This window comes from Microtus oregoni, unplaced genomic scaffold (genome assembly GCF_018167655.1).
Source record: "Microtus oregoni isolate MIOR12 unplaced genomic scaffold, Mior012 000050F_008, whole genome shotgun sequence".
In the NCBI taxonomy this organism is placed as follows: domain Eukaryota; kingdom Metazoa; phylum Chordata; class Mammalia; order Rodentia; family Cricetidae; genus Microtus; species Microtus oregoni.
In genome coordinates this window covers 285001-304851 of record NW_024543232.1, presented here as the reverse complement: position 1 = coordinate 304851, position 19851 = coordinate 285001, and the positions used below count along the sequence as shown (strand labels likewise).

Sequence of the window (19851 nt, the reverse complement as noted above, 5' to 3'; positions counted from 1 at the left end):
TCTTTAGGTTTGGGATTAGAAGGAAAGGACAAAAAACAAAGTGTTTTAAAAAGACTTTGGACTGGGTTGCTACATATCAATCAAGTCCAAACTCACTTAAAATATTAGCCAATGTTGAGGTTCAATTTTCTCCACATTTTAGTTTTTCTGATACAGAACTGAATCATACAATTGATGTGTATCTGTTTGATGTAGCTATCTTTTCTTTAAAACATTTTGATGAAATGAATGACAGGTTTATAATGTACGGATGTCTTAGATACAAAGAAACACCATATTATCAATAAGAAAAATAAGCACATAAAATCAAGCAAGAACTATTTATCTTAGTTGGGTTTCTATTGAGGTGATGAAAGACCACGACCAAAAGCAACTTAGGGAAGAAAGGGATTATTTTGGCTTGCAACTCTCAGGTCAACTCCATCACTGAGGGAAGTCAGAATGGGAACCTGTATGCAAGGATTGATGCAAAGGATTTGGTGAAGTGCTGAGTGCTGGCTTGCTTTTCCTAGGTTACTCAGTTTGCTTTCTTTTACAGTCTAGGATAACCTTGCCAGGAGTGGAAAAGCCCACAGTGGACTGGGCCCTCCCACATCAATTATCAATGAAGAAAATGCACACCCCAATTTGTCTACCAGCCAATCTGATGGAGGCATTTTCTTAACTGAGGTTCCTTCTTCCCAGATAAGCCCAGCTTGTGCCAAGTTAGCAAATGGGTTAGCAATCTCTTTACTCTGAGTCTTACCAGTGACTGAAGAAATGAGAACGGATGTCAACATTCATCTACTCATAGGAACAAAATCAAGCTAAAATTTGGGAGTTTGATTATTTACTGTGCGGGGAATCAACCCCATGACCCCTGCATACTTCTATTTCTATTACTTTTTCTGACATCAATACTTCCAACTCAAGTCAAAAGTTCTGTTTTGCGAGTCACTTGACCAGTATTTCATTGTCTATACTTATTCTTGATTCTTGCTGGGTGGTGGTGGCGCACGCCTTTAATCCTAGCACTTGGGAGGCAGAGGCAGGCGGATCTCTATGAGTTCGAGGCCAGCCTGGTCTACAAGAGTTAGTTCCAGGACAGCCTCCAAAGCCACATAGAAACCTTGTCTTGAAAAACCACACACACACACACACACACACACACACACACACACACGATTCTTGTTATAGTCACCATTTATTCAAATATGCCATGCTTTTAGCTTGGCTTAGAAGGCCTTTCTTTGCATGCTGTATGCTGTAGAAATTCTCTTCCTCCAAATGGAATTCACTAATCTTTTTCTGCTTTCTATCATTCCATACCTGTTACATGCTTCCACACACGTGCTGACCACAAAGAACTCCAGGGATTCTTTTTTAGACGTCTATCACGTTCACTGTAAATTTCCTGAGAAGAGTTGGCTATTTGTGAATTCTCTTTTGATGTTAGCACTTAGAACAGTGTTTGGTATGTAGTAGAAATCAATTGTTTAAAGATGAAAGGAAAGGAAAGCAAGAAAAAAAGAACAGTATAGAAGTGAAGAAGTGGGGGGTTGAAGTATGGCTCAGCTGGTAATACACTTGCCTTGTAAGCACCAGGACATGAATTTGGGTCCCCTAAACCTACATAAAAATGCCAAGTATAGTGACTCATGCTTGTAATTACAGAGCTGAGGAGATCAGGACAGGAGGATAGGGCTCTCTGACCAGTCCAGTCTAATTGGTAAAGTCCAGGCCAAAAAAAGACCTGTCTCAGAGGAGGTGGATGGTGTTCCTGAGATGAGACTGACACCTAAAACTGCCCTCCAGCCTACACACACACACACACACACACACACACACACACACACACACACACACGGACAGGGGTGTCATGGCACTAACAATGTTTTATTTGATTGTTTGTCATTGGTGTCCATGCCTTATCCAAACCTGAACTCCTGTTAGTCTTACAATTGCCTACATTGAGTTTAATTGCTTAAAACAATTTATCTTTAATGGGTTTTTATCTCTAGTTGATTATAAATTCATTAGAGAGGAAGCACAAATATTCTCTACATATTCTTATTTGGTTTCAGATAAACTGTATATTCCTGTTACGAGATATGATTTAGTTTCCAAGGATCCTTTATTCAGGATACCTTTAATATTAAAACTAATATCAATTTGCATAATAAAAAGGATAGACTTGCAACAGTTTTATTTATTTAGAGCCTAGAATTTCTCCAGAGCTTAGAGCAATCCCCAACACTAGACATCAAAAACATAATTTTACAGTAATTTAAGGGAGAGAAATTTGAATATTACTGGTAAGACCCTGGGAGCTAATTACTTCAAGATCACTTGAAATCTTAACTCATTAGAGTTTGAAAAATCTCCTGAGGTACTTAAAGTCACTATTCCCATTATGTTACTTGATTCAATTGAATGTCTTAGATTTTGTTAATAAGAGAAAACTTGAAGCTACTGCCAAAAGGAGAGTCCATTTATCATTTTCTTGAGAAAAGATATTAAACATCTCCTGTGGGTACCTCAGCATTCAATAATATAAGAGAAGGAAAAGGATTTAAAAAGAATAGCCCCTGATCTAAAAAAAAAAAAAATAAAATTCTAACACCAATTACTTTTACATGTTGCCAAAGTGAGCTGAATTTCACATTCTAAGGTTGACTCAGACTTTTCAACAACATCATTAAGGGGATGGAATAAGCAACACTTAAGTGCTTTCGTTCCTATTATTGGCATTGCTATTGTTAGAAATGGTGACATGGTCCCCAATGAGCTGTGGCGTCACTCAAACGAGGGAACTAAGCAACATTTTACAATTATTTTTAGCAGTAAAAATCAGGTCTGAAAGAAAATGCTTTTTTGAAATTCCCCATTACAAGCTGAGTCATCCCAAGAATAGAAAAATAACAGATAAGACAGATTCAGGGAAGGAAATATTTTATCCCATTTGGCCTGTAAGCTCATCAGGAGGTAATAACCAGTCACATTAGCAGACAGAACATGAATGGAAGCATATTCAGTATAATATTAGGTCGTGTTAATATGACTAGAAATAGTGCATTGTGTCATATGACCTTGCCATGTTTATTTGTACATTTTGTGTAACATGTATAAGCTCAGGTGGTTTTTGGATGCGATCCATTTTAAAAGATCCCGTCAATCCCCTGGTACCTTAAGCACAGCAGCCCCCACTTGCAGTTTACATATTTGTTTACAATCCTACAAAAATAGCAGTTAGTTATCTATAATGGTCATACACAAAATGGGGAAGAAGAGGCGACACTTACCACCAGCTGCTGACAGCATGCTGTCGAAGGATCCTTTCTTGATAGTCCAAGGTATATGTCCTCAGTTCCCACAGTTTGTTGGAATACAATCTCATAACTGAAAAAAAATCAATGACGATGCTCAGGCGAAAGAGTCATTTCATGTCACAACTTCCAACATGCATTAGAGACTTTTTGAGGTTAGTACAGAAAAAGAAAGAAAGGAAATTACTAACATTCCTAAAGTGCTCACTAGTTTTCAAATATGTACTAGAATACAAAGGAATAGAAGTCTAGCAATGCAGTCAAAATGTAAACACTGGAGCAGGACTGAGACTTTGGACATACTGTTTTCTAAAATAAAGCTTACCTGTTTCAGATCTATGACAAATCAGTGAGTTGAAGGAACTTCTGGTACAGGCCCAATAAAATTACAAGTAAAAAAAGAATCATCCCTTGAATACAGTGGCTCAGAAAATACTGGACCCATACCCATGGGATTGATGGATAGATAAAAACACATCCTTTACTGAACGTGAACCACAAAGTGAAGATAATCTAGATTCAGTCCTACTGTCTGTCATCAACTGTGTGACCTTGGTGACATTACAAAGGCACAGCATCTTGACTTCTACATTTGAATGATTTATGGGAGAGACAGAATTACCTGATCTCGATGGTCACTTGCACTTCTAAAGTTCTACTGCAGAAACAGTAGTAGTATACTTGTCATAGCTAGACTGTATGGGGTTTTGATGAAAACATGAAAGGTTTTCCTCATGTCTCTCTCCTCTCTCTCTCTCTCTCTCTCTCTCTCTCTCTCTCTCTCTCTCTCTCTCTCTCTCTCTCTCTCTCTCCTCTCTCTCTCTCTCTCTCTCTCCTCTCTCTCTCTCTCTCGTCTCTCTCTCTCTCTCTCTCTCTCTCTCTCTCTCTCTCTCTCTCTCTCTCTCTCTCTCTCTCACACACACACACACACTTCAGAAATATTTCCTTTGAGGTACCCTATCCATTCTGATAAAACTAAACAATGATTTACAATTTTTTCTTTTTCATCCTTCTCCCCCTTTCCCCTCTTTTTCTCTTTTCTTATCTTTCTTCCCTTCCACCTCTTTCATTCTCCTCTTCCTCGCCCTTTCTTCTTTCAGTGCTTGGAATCTAAATGAGGGCCTCATACACACATGCTAGAAAGTGTTCTACCAAGGACCCACACTCTCAGATATATAAATTATTTTGATCTTTAATTATACCCAGAGAAATAATGCCACTGAAGATTAGAAGGATAAAAGACTGTTGAATTTCTGACAACGTGTAAATAAGAAAGTACAAGAACGAAAAAGAAATTTCTCTGAGTTTGAATGGGACTATCAATAGGTCATTGTTTGATATGGAAAACCTTTTTCTTAATAAGCTGTAATGTCTACCAAGTATTTACAAAGATGAATCCGTGTTAAAACAAGACAGAAGGAACTGACCTGCATGTACATGACTTCCCATATGAAATTTCTCAAGCTTCCGCATTTATTTAAGCAAAGAAAGGGTACAATTTTCCTATCTCATACTATATAGGCTTGCTTTGAAGTCCCCAAGGCACCAACACCATATAGATGAGATGTCTTCCTCATTTATAATCCTAAATAATAAACTCAGCCTCCTCTTTGATGCTTTCTTCCCATCCTTCATATCTAGTCAATTGTTAAATCTTCCTACAAACTCCCTGAAGTAATGACTCTTGAATTCCTACCCCCAAGTCAGTGACTCAGCTTAGGCCCTTGTTATTTTCCATTTGGTCACTGCAATTCCTCTTTTGTGAACTTTGTGTTCATTATCCATTTTCCTCTTTACCCATTAGGACACTTTTGAAGTGTATTTCCATAAGGTGAAAAAAATCCAGATAAAAATTCTTATAAAGCAGTTTTCTTCATGTCATGACTGGAGTTATTATTCACTTTGAACCTTGGCAGATGCTCTCTGGAGAACTTCAAATGTCTAGATGAAAAGCGGACATTTACTCTAGTTTTGAGCTCGCTGCATATGGATGTGAGGTGCTCGTCCTATAATATGACAAATGAGTGACTTTCATATAGATATGTGGGGGTCATAAAACCTGAGGGTTACTTTATTCATACAGGCATAGAGATGTGCCGCCTGCCCAGCAGAAAATGACATCTCTGAAGGTTCTTTGTCTCAAAGTATCCTATTGGGGCTTTTTCTTTTCTTTTAATTTCATCTTTTTTATTTTTAACTTTTTTTTCTCATTTTTACCCTACATGTCCTTTGTGTATATAATATGGCTTCCAGCTTTGTGTTTTTGTGGGATTCCTAAGTGTGTCAACAAGTGGGTGTCTGAGTCTATATTTGTTTCATGTACCTTTTCTTAGAATCTTTTCTGCTTGTTTTGTACTATTACAGTGCATTGTATTATTAAAAAATCTTATTATATATTTTATTATATTATTATTATCCTTTAGAAGCATGTTTTGTTTCTAATGAGAGAGAAAAAGAGGGTGGATATTGATGAGAGGAAAGGTGGAGAGGAACTGGGAGGAATAAAATGAAGAGAAACTAATCAAAATATATTATATGAAAAAATCTATTTCAATTATAAAAATGGATTTAAAATATAGGTACCCTATATGGAGGTTTTTTGCAAGACATAAACTTTTGTTGATTGAAAAACTAGAAATGAGGTAGCCAAAGCAGGATAAAAAGTTTGACATTTTTTTTACTATTCCTTTTGAGCCACGTGTTTATCTTTGTAGCAATTAATTAACTCATTTAAAATGCATTGTACCCAAACTATTTTATTTTTATTTTAAACTAAAAACACAGAGATGGATAATTCTGCCAAATATTTATGATGTAAGATGTTCAGATTATTTGTAAATTTTCAGATGCCTTTATAAACAGCTCTTAAAGACTATCTACTAGAGATGTATCTGACATAGGCTTAGCTACTCAATGGACTGAGGTGGCTAGTTTTATGTCAACTTAACACAAGCTAGAGCCACTGGGAAGGGAAGAGTCAAAACTGAGAAATGTCTCCAAAAGATCAGGTCGTAGGCGAGCCTGTAGGGCATCTTCTTATTTAGTGGTTAGTGATGGGGGAGGGTCCAGCCCATTGTGGGTTGGGTCACTCCTGGGCTTGTTGGTCCTGGGTGGTATAAGAAAGTAGACTGAGCAAGCCAGTAAGCAGCACCCCTCCATGGTTTCTGCATCCGCTCCTGCCTCCAGGTTCCTGCCCCGTGAGAGTCCTGTCCTGACTTCTTTCAGTCATAAACAGAAATGCTGAAGTATAAGCTGAATAAATCCTTTCCTCCACAAGATGCTTCGTTCATGCTGTTTCCTCACAATGACAGTAACCCTAACTAGAACATGGACCTTGAAAAAAAGTCACAAAAATGTTTTAAATCTTTGATTTTTTGAAAATATAAAACTTACAGGTCTTTGACATTACTTATAAAAATCTGTATCCTTCCTTTCAGTTAATTATCTGTGATCGACCACTGCTTTTATTTTTAAAACATAAAAGCATAATAAAAAATATATACCAGTTTTGTAGTCAGACTTAAAAAGTTTGTCAGATCACTTGCCTTAAAAGTCTTTCAGAATAAAGTAGACCAGACATGAAGAAGCACATTTGAAGGTGGAGGAAAGATCCCAAGTTCGAGGCCAGCTTAGGCAGTAGAGCCTGGCCCATTACAAAACAAAACAAAAGCTTAAAACTAACAAAGTACAGTATGATTCAGCAATGCTTGCTTTATATTCCTATGTACTTTAAATACTCATGATTTTAATGTAAATGTAAAAGATATAAATGTATACAAGTGTTTAAAAGTCTATTTAACCATGACTTTTATCTATGTATGTAAATATTTAATATACTGACCAATGAGCATAGCCCTGAAATATATAGTAAGTCCTGCATGATAATTGATAATTGAAGGGAAGTCATAGACTTGTACTGAAACTACAGAACACTCTGAGTAATTGAAAGTAGGTCTTTGACACACAAACATGGTATTGTAATGTGGCTGTATGCGTTTATAATTTAATGGGCTGCTTACTCTCACATTAAACAAAAAAGAAATTGAATATAAATTTAATAATGGAAATGGCTATATTTTTCACTAATGCTAGATAACTAATAGGAAGGCATTGAGTTTCATTATTTGTTTTTGTTCTAGAACAGAAAAAAATAACCAGTTGTTCATACTCTTTGTATAGCCTTGTGGTTTTATCTTTTATGTGGTGGAAAATTCATGAATTTTATTAAATTATAATATTATCAGATGACACATCGAACCTAAGTATCTAAACACATTCCTGGTCTCATTTGACTTACTCTGGGATTTCTCGAACATCCCATATATCATCATGCTCTGCTCCTTCCGGAACTTCGTCTGGATTCCAGATATTCTCACTTTCAGTACCACTGGATTTAGGGATGGCTGTGAAGAAAGGAGAGACATAACTGAAGCCATTATTTGTTGATATAAATTACATTTAATATCACTATAGACCAAAATATTATATAAATGTAACAATAACTGTAGAAAAAACATATAAACAAAAGGAAGAAAATACAATAGCCTCCAACTCAGTAGCCTGGAGATAATCAGTGTAGTTAACCTGGTGGTATACATATTTTTCAGAAACCCAAATAGGTTCTTGTGTAAAATCTTTACATAAAGGAAAAATTGAGGCACAAGCAATCCAATTTGGATAGAGTTATATCATCTTTAACTGAGTTTTACTATAAAAATCCTTTGGCACATTTTCTGTGTATGCATTACACATTTTTTTTAAAAAAAAAGTCATGTCAATCAAAGAAATGGAAAACAATGGTTGGAGTGATTACTTTTCAATGCAGTATTCTCCTACTGTGCATGCTCACTTTAAGGAACTTTTCTATCCCTTGTCCTTTATGCAGAGCTGAGCAGGTGCCTGGCTTTCCATGTATAATCTTTAAATGTTTAAAAGCATGTAGGCTCCAGTAAGCATGCAAAAGCCCGGGTTGAATTTGTTCCATTGGCACATCAAATGGAGACCCATATTAGGCTCAAAACATTACTCTCAGCCTTTTAAGCTTTCCCAGAAATGCACCTGATTGTCAGGTTTTCCATTCCACAGTTCTTTGCAAATCATCTGCTTCTATCCAGCGTGAGCATTCCAAAACCTAAGTGCAGGCTTATACATAACATTTTACATATGACTCATTGCCCTCCAATTTTTGAGATTATTAGACCTACATTTATTGGGAAAATGGCAGCATGGAAATCCATGCAGATATGAACTAGTCTGTCAGAAGGCAAATATCTCTGAGGTAGAGCAAAGAGCCTCTTGAGTACATACAGTAATATTAACTAAAATTTTAAAACCACCCTCAGACCTCATTTTATCCATTATTTTAAGCATTCTACACACTGTCTTTAAAGTCAGTTAATTTGATGAACACAGTGTTCTCCTTTCTGCTCATCCTCTGGTAACTCTGGCCAGGAGCAGCAGAACTAACGATTTTACATTTTCAAAGACTTGTACAATATTCAATTCTGGGAAAATGTATAAACAAAATGCTTGGCTGTCACAAAAAAACAGACTTCTTATTTTTTAAACTGTGGTTTGTTTATTGTCTTAGGTGAGTATCTAACACTGAACTACAATCCTAGCCCCTGGGTCAGTGATTTTTTTTTTTAAGGAACACTATGAACTTTAGAAGCATTTCAATGTAAGGTAAAATTATGTAGCTGTTTGTTTTATTTTCTTCTTCAGAATTCTCTTTTTTTTATTGATTTTTTTTGAGCTCTACATTTTTCTCTGCTCCCCTCCTGATTTCCTTTGTAGTCTCAAAGATTTTTATATTGCCTGGTATATATTTGACTCTCAATGTATTTAAATATTCAATAAATACTTTTGAACTTGTTTTAATAAATGGATTTTGTGAAATTGCTACACTATACAAGTGTGAAAAATTAAAAATGTAGGTCTTGATATTTCTATTCTTGCAACCGAAGAAGAGCAATGTGCCTAAAATTAAGCCTAATCATATATGATTTACTCAGTCTTTTATCTCAGAAAATGCACCAAGGAATGTAGCTAGTTGAAGGCAAATTAACTCTGCTTATTAGAAAAGCACTAACCTGGCACAGAAGTAAAAATGACATCTTTGCATGGAAATGGCTGTTCAGCATGTGCATGATTGCTTCAACTTACCTTCTTTTGTTTTTGTTTTTGTAGACAGGATTTCTTTGTTTAACAACCCTGGCTGCCTGGGAACTCACTCTGTAGACCAGGCTGGCCTCAAACTCAGAGAGATCTGCCTGCCTCTGCCTCCTGAGTGCTGGGATTAAAGGTGCGTGCCAGCTGAGGATAGGGAACTGGAAATGACCCTAGCCTATAGCGATACTGACGAATATCTTGCATATCATCATAGAACCTTCATCTGGTGATGGATGGAGAAAGAGACAGAGACCCACACTGGAGCACTGGACTGAGCTCCCAAGGTCCCAATGAGGAGCAGAAGGAGGGAGAACATGAGCAAAGAAGTCGGGACCACAAGGGGTGCACCCACCCATTGAGACAGTGGAGCTGATCTACTGGGAGCTCACCAAGGCCAGCTGGACTGTGACTGAAAAAGCATGGGATAAAACCGGACTCTCTGAACATGGCGAACAATGAGGGCTGATGAGAAGCCAAGGACAATGGCACGGGGTTTTGATCCTACTTAATGTGCTGGCTTTGTGGGAGCCTAGCCAGTTTGGATGTTCACCTTCCTAGATATGGACAGAGGGGGGAGGACCTAGGACTTACCACAGGGCAGGGAACCCTGACTGCTTTTAGGACTGGAGAGGGAGGGGGAGAGGAGTGGGAGGAGGGGGAGAAGGATGGGAGGAAGGGGAGAAGGGTGGGAGGAGGGGGAGGGAAATGGGAGGCTGGGAGGAGGTGGAAACTTGTTTTTATTTTCTTCCTTTTCTCAATAATAAAAAAAAACGAAAAAATAAATAAATAAAGGTGCGTGCCATCATTGTCCGGTTCAACTCACCTCTTTATCTTTTAGAAATTGCATGCTTGTATTGAATTGAGAAATTAAAAATTAATTTGTTGTCATGTGCAACATACTGTTTTGACATATACATACATGATGGAATGACTGAATCAAGATATATATGCATTACTTCACATATCCATCATTTGTAGTGAAAACCCTTAAGATGCACCTTCATAGCAATCTAAAGTATCTTATATAATGCCATTTACTTCATTTTATTAAATATTAGTTTTTATTAATCTGAGGAAAATACTCCATTGATTTGATCGATCTATCTTACTTTACTAAATAACTTACCTTTAGGCTCTTTGGCTTTAGGTGGCCCAATATTCCCAGGGCTCATGGCTCCAATAGCAGGTGAGAGTTGTTCCTTGGGTAGAAAAAAAGAAGTCCACTACTTGTGTACAGCATATATCGCTACCAATAATTTAAATCCGATGTTTTCTATCTAAAAAACACAACCCCCATAAACTGTTCCACTTTAATCATTCACTATTGTTATACAACAAAGACACAGGTGCCAATTATTACCTTCAATGTGCTTTTCTTGTCCTTTCAAAAAAAAAGTATTTGGTTTAATAGACTCTGAGGCTGAATTGATTTTTTTGGTCGAACTAAATCCCTGGTTCCAGCCCAGTGAATCTTATCCCCCTTGGGAGAGAAGGAATGAGCCACATTCATCTCTATGAAGGTTAGAACCGAATGGTAGCAGAAAAGCATCAGCTCTTTGGAGTTTGAGCAGTGTTTGGTTAGAGTTAGATGAAAGACAGACTTATGGGTGCATGCTATTCAAATAAGAGTAAACAGAAGCTAAGATCTAGACATCAAAGGATTCATTTAGAAGTCCTAATAACAGTTCTTCTCTCTTTCTGCTTTCGGGGTGAAACATTGCTCCTTTTCCCACTTCCTAATTCAGCAACCTCCAGCTTATAGTGTCAGATGAAGGCCAAATCACTTCTTTTTTCATACAGCCATTTGCTTCTTTTGCCATCTTTCTTATGTTTGTGTGTGTGTGTGTGTGTGTGTGTGTGTGTGTGTGTGTGTGTGTGTGCGCGCGCCCACCCTTGAAGAACTCTCTTCACTCTTTCCAGCCCAGTGCAACACATATTTACTCCATCACCTCATTGGCCCCTTCCAGCGGGTCTTTGATATTTCAAGACAATCTCAAGTATCTTCCTAATTGTTCATTCTAATCTCAGACTCTGAAGTTCTGATTCACTCCATTAATGACTGTCAAAATATCCTTATTTCTATGGGTTCTGGTATACTAGCACTTCAAAGTCCCCCTTTTTAATTCTTGCCCTCATAGTCCAAGACTTTAGACACGGACAAAACTGCAAAGTCCTGTTTGGGGGAGAGTAGTAATGGCTGCCCTTGTATGTTGTTGAAAAAGCTCATCTAGGTCTCTATTATGTTAAACTATCCAAACAGTTATAAGTGGTAAGTTAATTTGTAAAATCTCAACAGTGTGCGAGACTGTCACTACTGTTTTTGGAAATGGTTATCTAAAACTCTGTGTGGAGTTAAGGAACTGCAGATATTTTTATGTGAAAATCCCAATAGCATTCTGGACCTATTTTTTCCCTCTGTTTTATCACTAAGGTCACAAAAATGTGTGGTACTTTTATTAGATTATTAATCATCAGAATATTAATAGTCAATCAGAGCAAAACAATTCTTAAAACATAAGGGCTTCTTGTTTTGCAGTGCCTCTTTCCACAGAAAATTTAAATCAGTAGAAATGAAACTGTGACCATTCTGGCAAAAATTGATATGCTCTTCCTGGACAGTTATGATTGGATGAGTATACTAGAGCAGGGGGGAGTCTCAATTTATTAACTTAATGAAAATAAATGGTTAAAAATAAAATTTCAAGTGAGAAGGTAGAATGAAATAATAAAATACCACCTGGTAATTGTTTTCTATAAGGGCACTGTTTAAGCCTGTACCATGTATCTTCAGCCAATTATCTGAGCAATTTCTCAGTCCAATTCATGTCACTTTGTAATATTGGAGAGATTTTAAATATCCTTGTCACAGTGTCTGAAGATCGGTGGAATCTTATTTTCCCATAAGTCTTGAGATCACCCGGGAGTTTGAAGGACAACTCTTCGCAATCTCCCACGGAATTAACAACTCATTTAGAAGAGGGATGGGTGCAAATGAAGCAATGTGTATGCAACAGCTTTCTTGCTGTTTTCCAGAGAGTCGATTTTAGAAAACACATCACTCTTGCAATCATTTCCTAGTTCTCAGGATTAATACATGTTAAAAATGAAAGGCATTTTCTCCACAGGAAAATTTAATAGTTCAGTAGGAACATTAATTATTCTTCCACCATACTGAATCTCTAATTCTATTCCCTCTAATGCTATCTGTACCAAGATGTCTGAGTGACCAATTATCTCAAAATTGCTTATAACCCACATATACACAATCATATATTTTTATGGCATTTTCTATTATGAATTGTACAATTCAGTAACATGATGTTACAGTCTCTCTATTTTCATAAACAATCATCTTTCCTCCTACAAAAACCCCTAGATGCAAATAAACATTGCTACCCATAAACACCAAAGGGAAGGGGGTTTGTAACCAGTGCTGATCTTTACCTCTGCATCAGTTCCAATCACGAGTCTGCTTACCAATATTCAGGGCTTCTCAGGGCTTCTGTCTTCCAAAAGTTAACCTTCTCTTTCTATATCGTATGAGCCTGCCTTTCCCAGGATGTACCCTCAGAAAGTTAGCATTTTGCTATTTCATCTTAGGGAGCAAAATGTATGCAACTTTCCAATACTAATCCCCTTGATCCCCTTATGTTGTCTTATTGCTATTGCTAGAACTTCAAGCACTATATTGAAGAGGTATGGAGAGAGTGGACATCCTTGTCGTGTTCCTGATTTTAGTGGGATGGCTTTGAGTTTTTCTCCATTTAATTTGATGTTAGCTGTCGGCTTGCTGTAAATAGCTTTTATTATATTTAGGTATGACCCTTGTATCCCTAATCTCTCCAAGACCTTTATCATAAAGGGGTATTGAATTTTGTCGAATGCTTTTTCAGCATCTAATGAAATGATCATATCTTTTTTCTTTCAGTTTATTTATATGGTGGATTACATTGATAGATTTGCGTATGTTGAACCAGCCTTGCATCTCTGGGATGAAGCCTACTTGATCATAATGGATAATTTTTCTAATGTGTTCTTGGATTCGGTTTGCCAGTATTTTATTGAGAAATTTTGCGTCGATATTTATGAGTGAGATAGGCCTGTAATTCTCTTTCTTGGTTGGGTCTTTGTGTGTTTTTGGTATCAGGGTAACTGTAGCTTCATAAAAGGAGTTTGGCAATGACTCTTCTGTTTTTATATTGTGAAATACATTAAGGAGTATAGGTATTAGCTCTTCTTGGAAGTTCTGGTAGAATTCTGCATTGAAACCATCTGGTCCTGGGCTTTTTTTGGAAGGGAGATTTTTGATAACAGTTTCTAGTTCTTCGCAACAAACAGGTCTATTTAGATTGTTCACCTGGTCCTGGTTTAACTTTGGTATATGGTATTTATCTAAGAAAGTGTCCATTTATTTTAGCTGTCCACTCTCTCCATACCTCTTCAATATAGTGCTTGAAGTTTTAGCAATAGCAATAAGACAACATAAGGGGATCAAGGGGATTCAAATTGGAAAGGAAGAAGTTAAGCTTTCGTTACTTGCAGATAATATGATAGTATACATAAGCGACCCCAAAAACTCTACCAAAGAACTCCTACAGCTGATAAACACCTTTAGTAATGTGGCAGGATACAAGATCAACTCCAAAAAATCAGTTGCCTTCCTATACACTAAGGATAAGGAAACAGAGAAAGAAATCAGAGAAGCATCACCTTTCACGATAGCCACAAATAGCATAAAATATCTTGGGGTAACTCTGACCAAGGAAGTGAAAGATCTATTTGACAAGAACTTTAAGTCTTTGAAGAAAGAAACTGAAGAGGACACCAGAAAATGGAAGGATCTCCCTTGCTCTTGGATTGGGAGGATCAACATAGTAAAAATGGCAATTCTACCACAAGCAATCTATAGATTCAATGCAATCCCCATCAAAATCCCATCAAAATTCTTCACAGATCTGGAGAGGACAATAATCAACTTTATATGGAAAAACAAAAAACCCAGGATTGCCAAAACAATCTTATACAATAAAGGATTGTCTGGAGGCATTACCATCCCTGACTTCAAACTCTATTACAGAGCTACAGTATTGAAAACAGCTTGGCATTGGCATAAAAACAGAGAAGTCGACCAATGGAATCGAATAGAAGACCCTGACTTTAACCCACAAACCTATGAACACCTGATTTTCGATAAAGGAGCTAAAAGTATACAATGGAAAAAAGAGAGCATCTTCAACAAATTGTGCTGGCAAAACTGGATGTCAATCTGTAGAAGAATGAAAATAGACCAATATCTATCACCATGCACAAAACTCAAGTCCAAATGGATTAAAGACCTCAATATCAGTCCGAACACACTGAACCTGATAGAAGAGAAAGTGGGAAGTACTCTACAACACATGGGCACAGGAGACCACTTCCTACGTATAACCCCAGCAGCACAAACATTAAGGGCCTCATTGAATAAATGGGACCTCCTGAGACTGAGAAGCTTCTGTAAAGCAAAGGACACTGTCACTAAGACAAAAAGGCAACCTACTGACTGGGAGAAGATCTTCACCAACCCCGCAACTGACAAAGGTCTGATCTCCAAAATATATAAAGAACTCAAAAAACTAGACCGTAAAAGGCTAATCAACCCAATTAAAAATGGGGCACTGAGCTGAGCAGAGAATTCTCAACAGAAGAAGTTCAAATGGCCAAAAGACACGTAAGGTCATTCTCAACTTCCTTAGCGATCACGGAAATGCAAATCAAGACAACTTTAAGATACCATCTTACACCTGTCAGAATGGCTAAAATCAAAAACACCAATGATAGCCTTTGCTGGAGAGGTTGTGGAGAAAAGGGTACACTCATCCATTGCTGGTGGGAATGCAAACTTGTGCAACCACTCTGGAAAGCAGTGTGGTGGTTTCTCAGGAAATTCGGGATCAACCTACCCCTGGACCCAGCAATACCACTCTTGGGAATATACCCAAGACATGCCCTATCATACAACAAAAGTATATGCTCAACTATGTTCATAGCAGCATTGTTTGTAATAGCCAGAACCTGGAAACAACCTAGATGCCCTTCAATGGAAGAATGGATGAAGAAAGTATGGAATTTATACATATTAGAATACTACTCAGCAGTAAAAAACAATGACTTCTTGAATTTTGCATGCAAATGGATGGAAATAGAAAACACTATCCTGAGTGAGGTAAGCCAGACCCAAAAAGAGGAACATGGGATGTACTCACTCATATTTGGTTTATAACCATAAATAAAGGACATAGAGCCTATAATTAGTGATCCTAGAGAAGCTAAATAAGAAGGTGAACCCAAAGAAAAACATATAGGCATCCTCCTGAATATTAACCTTCATCAGGTGAGAAAAGGAGACAGAGACAGAGACAGAGACAGAGACCCACATTGGAGCACCGGACTGAAATCTCAAGGTCCAAATCAGGAGCAGAAGGAGAGAGAGAGCACGAGCAAGGAACTCAGGACCGCGATGGGTACACCCACACACTGAGACAATGGGGATGTTCTATCGGGAACTCACCAAGGCCAGCTGGCCTGGGTCTGAAAAATTATGGGATAAAACCAGACTTGCTGAACATAGCGGACAATGAGGACTACTGAGAACTCAAGAACAATGGCACTGGGTTTTTGATCCTACTGCACGTACTGGCTTTGGGGGGAGCCTAGGCAGTTTGGATGCTCACCTTCCTAGACCTGGATGGAGGTGGGTGGTCCTTGGACTTCCCACAGATCAGGGAACCCTGATGGCTCTTTGGGCTGACGAGGGAGGGGGACTTGATTCGGGGAGGGGGAGGAAAATGGGAGGCGGTGGCGGGGAAGAGACAGAATTCTTTAATAAATAAATAAATAAAAATGTATGCAACTTCGTGATAAATCGCACCTAACTTTTTTCCTTGTGTCTTATTTGTTGTGTGTATTTAATGCTACTATCGATGACTTGGTTTTGGTTTGTTTGCCTCTACCACAGCTTTTCTCTAAAACTCCATGTCTCCTCACCTTGGTTATCCAGGAAAAAATCGCAGTGGCCTTCGACTGGTAATTCTTCTATCCTAAATGAAGTCCAACTTGCTGCTCCAAGGTTTAAAGGTGCTACCTGTCCAGACCCCCAAATAAGAATCACCTGATTCTATAAGCATGTGGTAGAAAACCCTTGTTAGTAGATGGAAGCTTTTTCCCCTATTATTTGGCTTAAAGTATTTTGTTGTTTTCATATGTAGCCTTTTTAAAAAAAAATATTAAGAGACTGGGATTGAGAGATCAATTAATACTGCATAATTGAAAATATTTTCTTTGTAGAAATATTGTCTAGGCATAAATAGTCCCAGCTATGGCTCTTTGCAATGGTTGTCAAGCATTCTTTGACCATAAATATAAATGACAAACATTTTGAAATGTGGCTACTGCTACCATAGTTACAGAACTATTTTCCTATTCAGTGTTCAGGTGGTGTAGAAAAATATAATTATGTTTGCTAGAAATGTACTAGAGGTTATAGTCTCATGCATAATAAGCCTTCAGCCTCCTATGCGTGTATCAGGTGACACAGCTCTGCTCCCACAGCAAGGTGGGAATGAATTGTTCAAATACAGTTCCACAATTCCCTTTAACATAATTCATTTATCTTTAAGTATATGACAACCTGTCCAGCATCCAAATCATCCTCTTCCTCAGGATACAGTAGACTGGAAAGTGCTTGCAGGTCTGAGACAGAAGGCAATGTCTTAATCTTCATAGTTTTAGCTTCCATGCCTTTTGCTTCCAAATTTTCTGTTTCCATGTTTTCAGCTTCTGTGTTTTCTGATTCCATATTCTAAGGGGAAAAGATGACCAGGCACACCTCAGTTTTCTGGGACATAAAGATTTGTTCATTCTCATGTTTCCCTTCTTACACTGTCTATGTCATATTTGAAATTACTATAAACTCTTCCACGTATGTTAAAGTCACAGAACCTGGGCAGCAAAGTAAATCCACGCTTTCAGTCTGCTTTATGTTCACTCTAACGAGCACACACCGAGTAACTACGTAAGTAATTCTGGGGCTCTAGTGTGCTTAAGCGCCACTACGGGAAAAGCTTCACAGACAGCTCAACTGTAAAATGCTTGTCTACTATGCTCAAAGCCTGGATTCAATCCTCAGCATTACAAAAATAGAAAAAGAATCCCTTGGGGGCTTGATTAAAAGCATAAGTTGTTATAAGCTATGTTTTTAGACTATCTTTTTTTTAACCTGTTTCATATCTGCTGTTTAGGGTGTATATTCCAATTTGTGAACTGAAAAAGATTTTTCTTCGGGAATATATCCAAATAACCTTTACTCATTTCTCATATTTGCCCCAGGTAAGTGTGTACCTTTCTGCTTCATTTATACTGTTAATTAACCTTTGATGAAACCCAGCCTTATAATGACATTTGAAAACTCTAATGCATTGGCTCATTTTAGTGAGATTCATAAACAAAGAAACAATTTTTTTATTATAACAGTAACACTGAATCCTATCATCCTAGTAGCAATCTGAAAAATAATCCCTGCAGTTACAACCACAGCAGGACAGTTAAGATCTTAAAAATATATCTCAGAAGTGTCAGACTTTAATGAGTAACCCAAAAAGGATGGCAGAGTTGTGCTTATTGTTGGTAAATTGGGCATAACTAAAATAGGTATCTTTCCCACAATTTTACAGATATTTTATAAACATCATTTTCTAAACTTCACTCTCAGGAACATTTCTCTAGCAGTGTTAATTAAATTATACATGAAAAATTTGCATTGTGACTAGAATGGTAGTAAATCATCTGATATACTCACTTGTCAAAGTAGTAAAGATGGTATTTTTTAAAGTGTCGTTTTACAAACATTTTTACTTTTTATACAACTGACCTTGATGCCTCCTGGGGATGTCAAGGGTATGAAATGGTAACTTCCTCTATATCTCTAATATGGAGACAAAATAGAATACTGGCTAAGAATAAGGGGGCTGAGGTCATGCTGTTTGGAATTGGATCCATCATGTACTTCTTAGCTCTGTGGTTTTGAGCAATTATTTAAATTCTTTCCGCCTAATTTTCTTTATCTGTAAAGTAGAGGATAATAGTAGTGTCTGTCTCATTGAATTGCTATAAGTATTAAGTAGCTTAATACATATAAAAGAGCCTGGACTAGTACAGGGCATATAGTAAGCACTCAAGCTATGTTGCCTATTATTAGTTCTTTATAAGTTTCATTTTGCTGGGCATGAATATCACTTTTAATAGCGATGTCAAATAAGACAATGATAAATCTCATTACACTGAAAACTCATTAAATCAGAAAAGGTGAAATAAAAAGTGACAAAACAATTTCTCTTGTAGTATGGTCTTGTAGGCGGCCACGGGAATGAATAATTGGCACATATTAAATTAAACAAAAGGGACTTCTGTTTATATTTTAAATATATTTCCTCTTTGATTATGTGTTCATTAAATATTTAGCCAACATAGAAAGCAAAATGTTTATTGAAATATTTTCTCTTTGACAGTGAAAAGGAAAAAGCCACCCAGATATCAGATATAATTAGTATCCTGACTTGAAATGCACGAAACAATATATTCACAAAACAAATATATCAGAAATTGTTTCTTACATCAGCATTACTCTATAAACTTTACAATACATGGTCAATTATTCAACACCGATGACAGCTGTTGCTTAAATATGAATGTTATATAACATCATTATCTGAAATATAGTATCCACAGATACTTGTATGATCATGAGGCTTCTGAGAATTCAATAGGGGGCTAGGGAGAGAAGAGTAAACAGACCAGGAAGCTAAGCCGTAAGAAAGGTATTCAGAAGTTCCAAATATAGCATCTGACGTCGCAGTAGCAACAGTTACTCACATAGTCATCTCTCTCTGGCAGGGACACGACAGCAGGACTTTCTGGATGAAGAGAGGTATTTAGAGCGATGGAGGACCCCCAGGTCACAGGTAGAAGTATACAAGTAAGGGTCTAGTTATTGAGAAATGTCAGGAGTTTGGAAACTAGATGAATATTCAGAATAGGGCTGGGATCAAAATTCCAGAGGAAAAACGATGCACAAGCCAGGCCCTGCCTTAGTGGCTTTCTGTCATACATCAGCCACAGTGGAGGTGATAAAGGAAGATTATGGCTCAGAAAGTGTATTGGAGACAGGACAGAGGAAAAATAAATTAATTCTAAATTTCTACCAGTTACATGGGAAGGCCCTGACTGGCTCTTGGGTGGGAAGCAGGCAGTGAGGGCACAGGGAAGCTATACATATAGAAAGAACATCTTCATAAACCACAGCTGGAATTTAGTCCGCAGTTGATGAATACTGAATGAA

The 19851-nt window shown here is 37.4% G+C and overlaps 1 protein-coding gene across 1 annotated transcript in view; it reads right to left on the bottom strand.

Annotated features, from left to right (window-relative positions):
- Positions 1–19851, bottom strand: part of LOC121436938 (dynein assembly factor 6, axonemal-like) — a 42725-nt gene that overhangs the window by 17941 nt on the left and 4933 nt on the right. Inside the window, exons 2-5 of the mRNA XM_041636841.1 lie at positions 17146–17316; positions 10603–10675; positions 7603–7708; positions 3282–3378 (exon numbers count right to left, since the gene is read on the bottom strand). Coding sequence (XP_041492775.1) covers positions 3282–3378; positions 7603–7708; positions 10603–10675; positions 17146–17313 — 444 coding nt within the window. The 5' untranslated portion in view covers positions 17314–17316. The remainder of the gene's footprint in view (positions 1–3281; positions 3379–7602; positions 7709–10602; positions 10676–17145; positions 17317–19851) is intronic.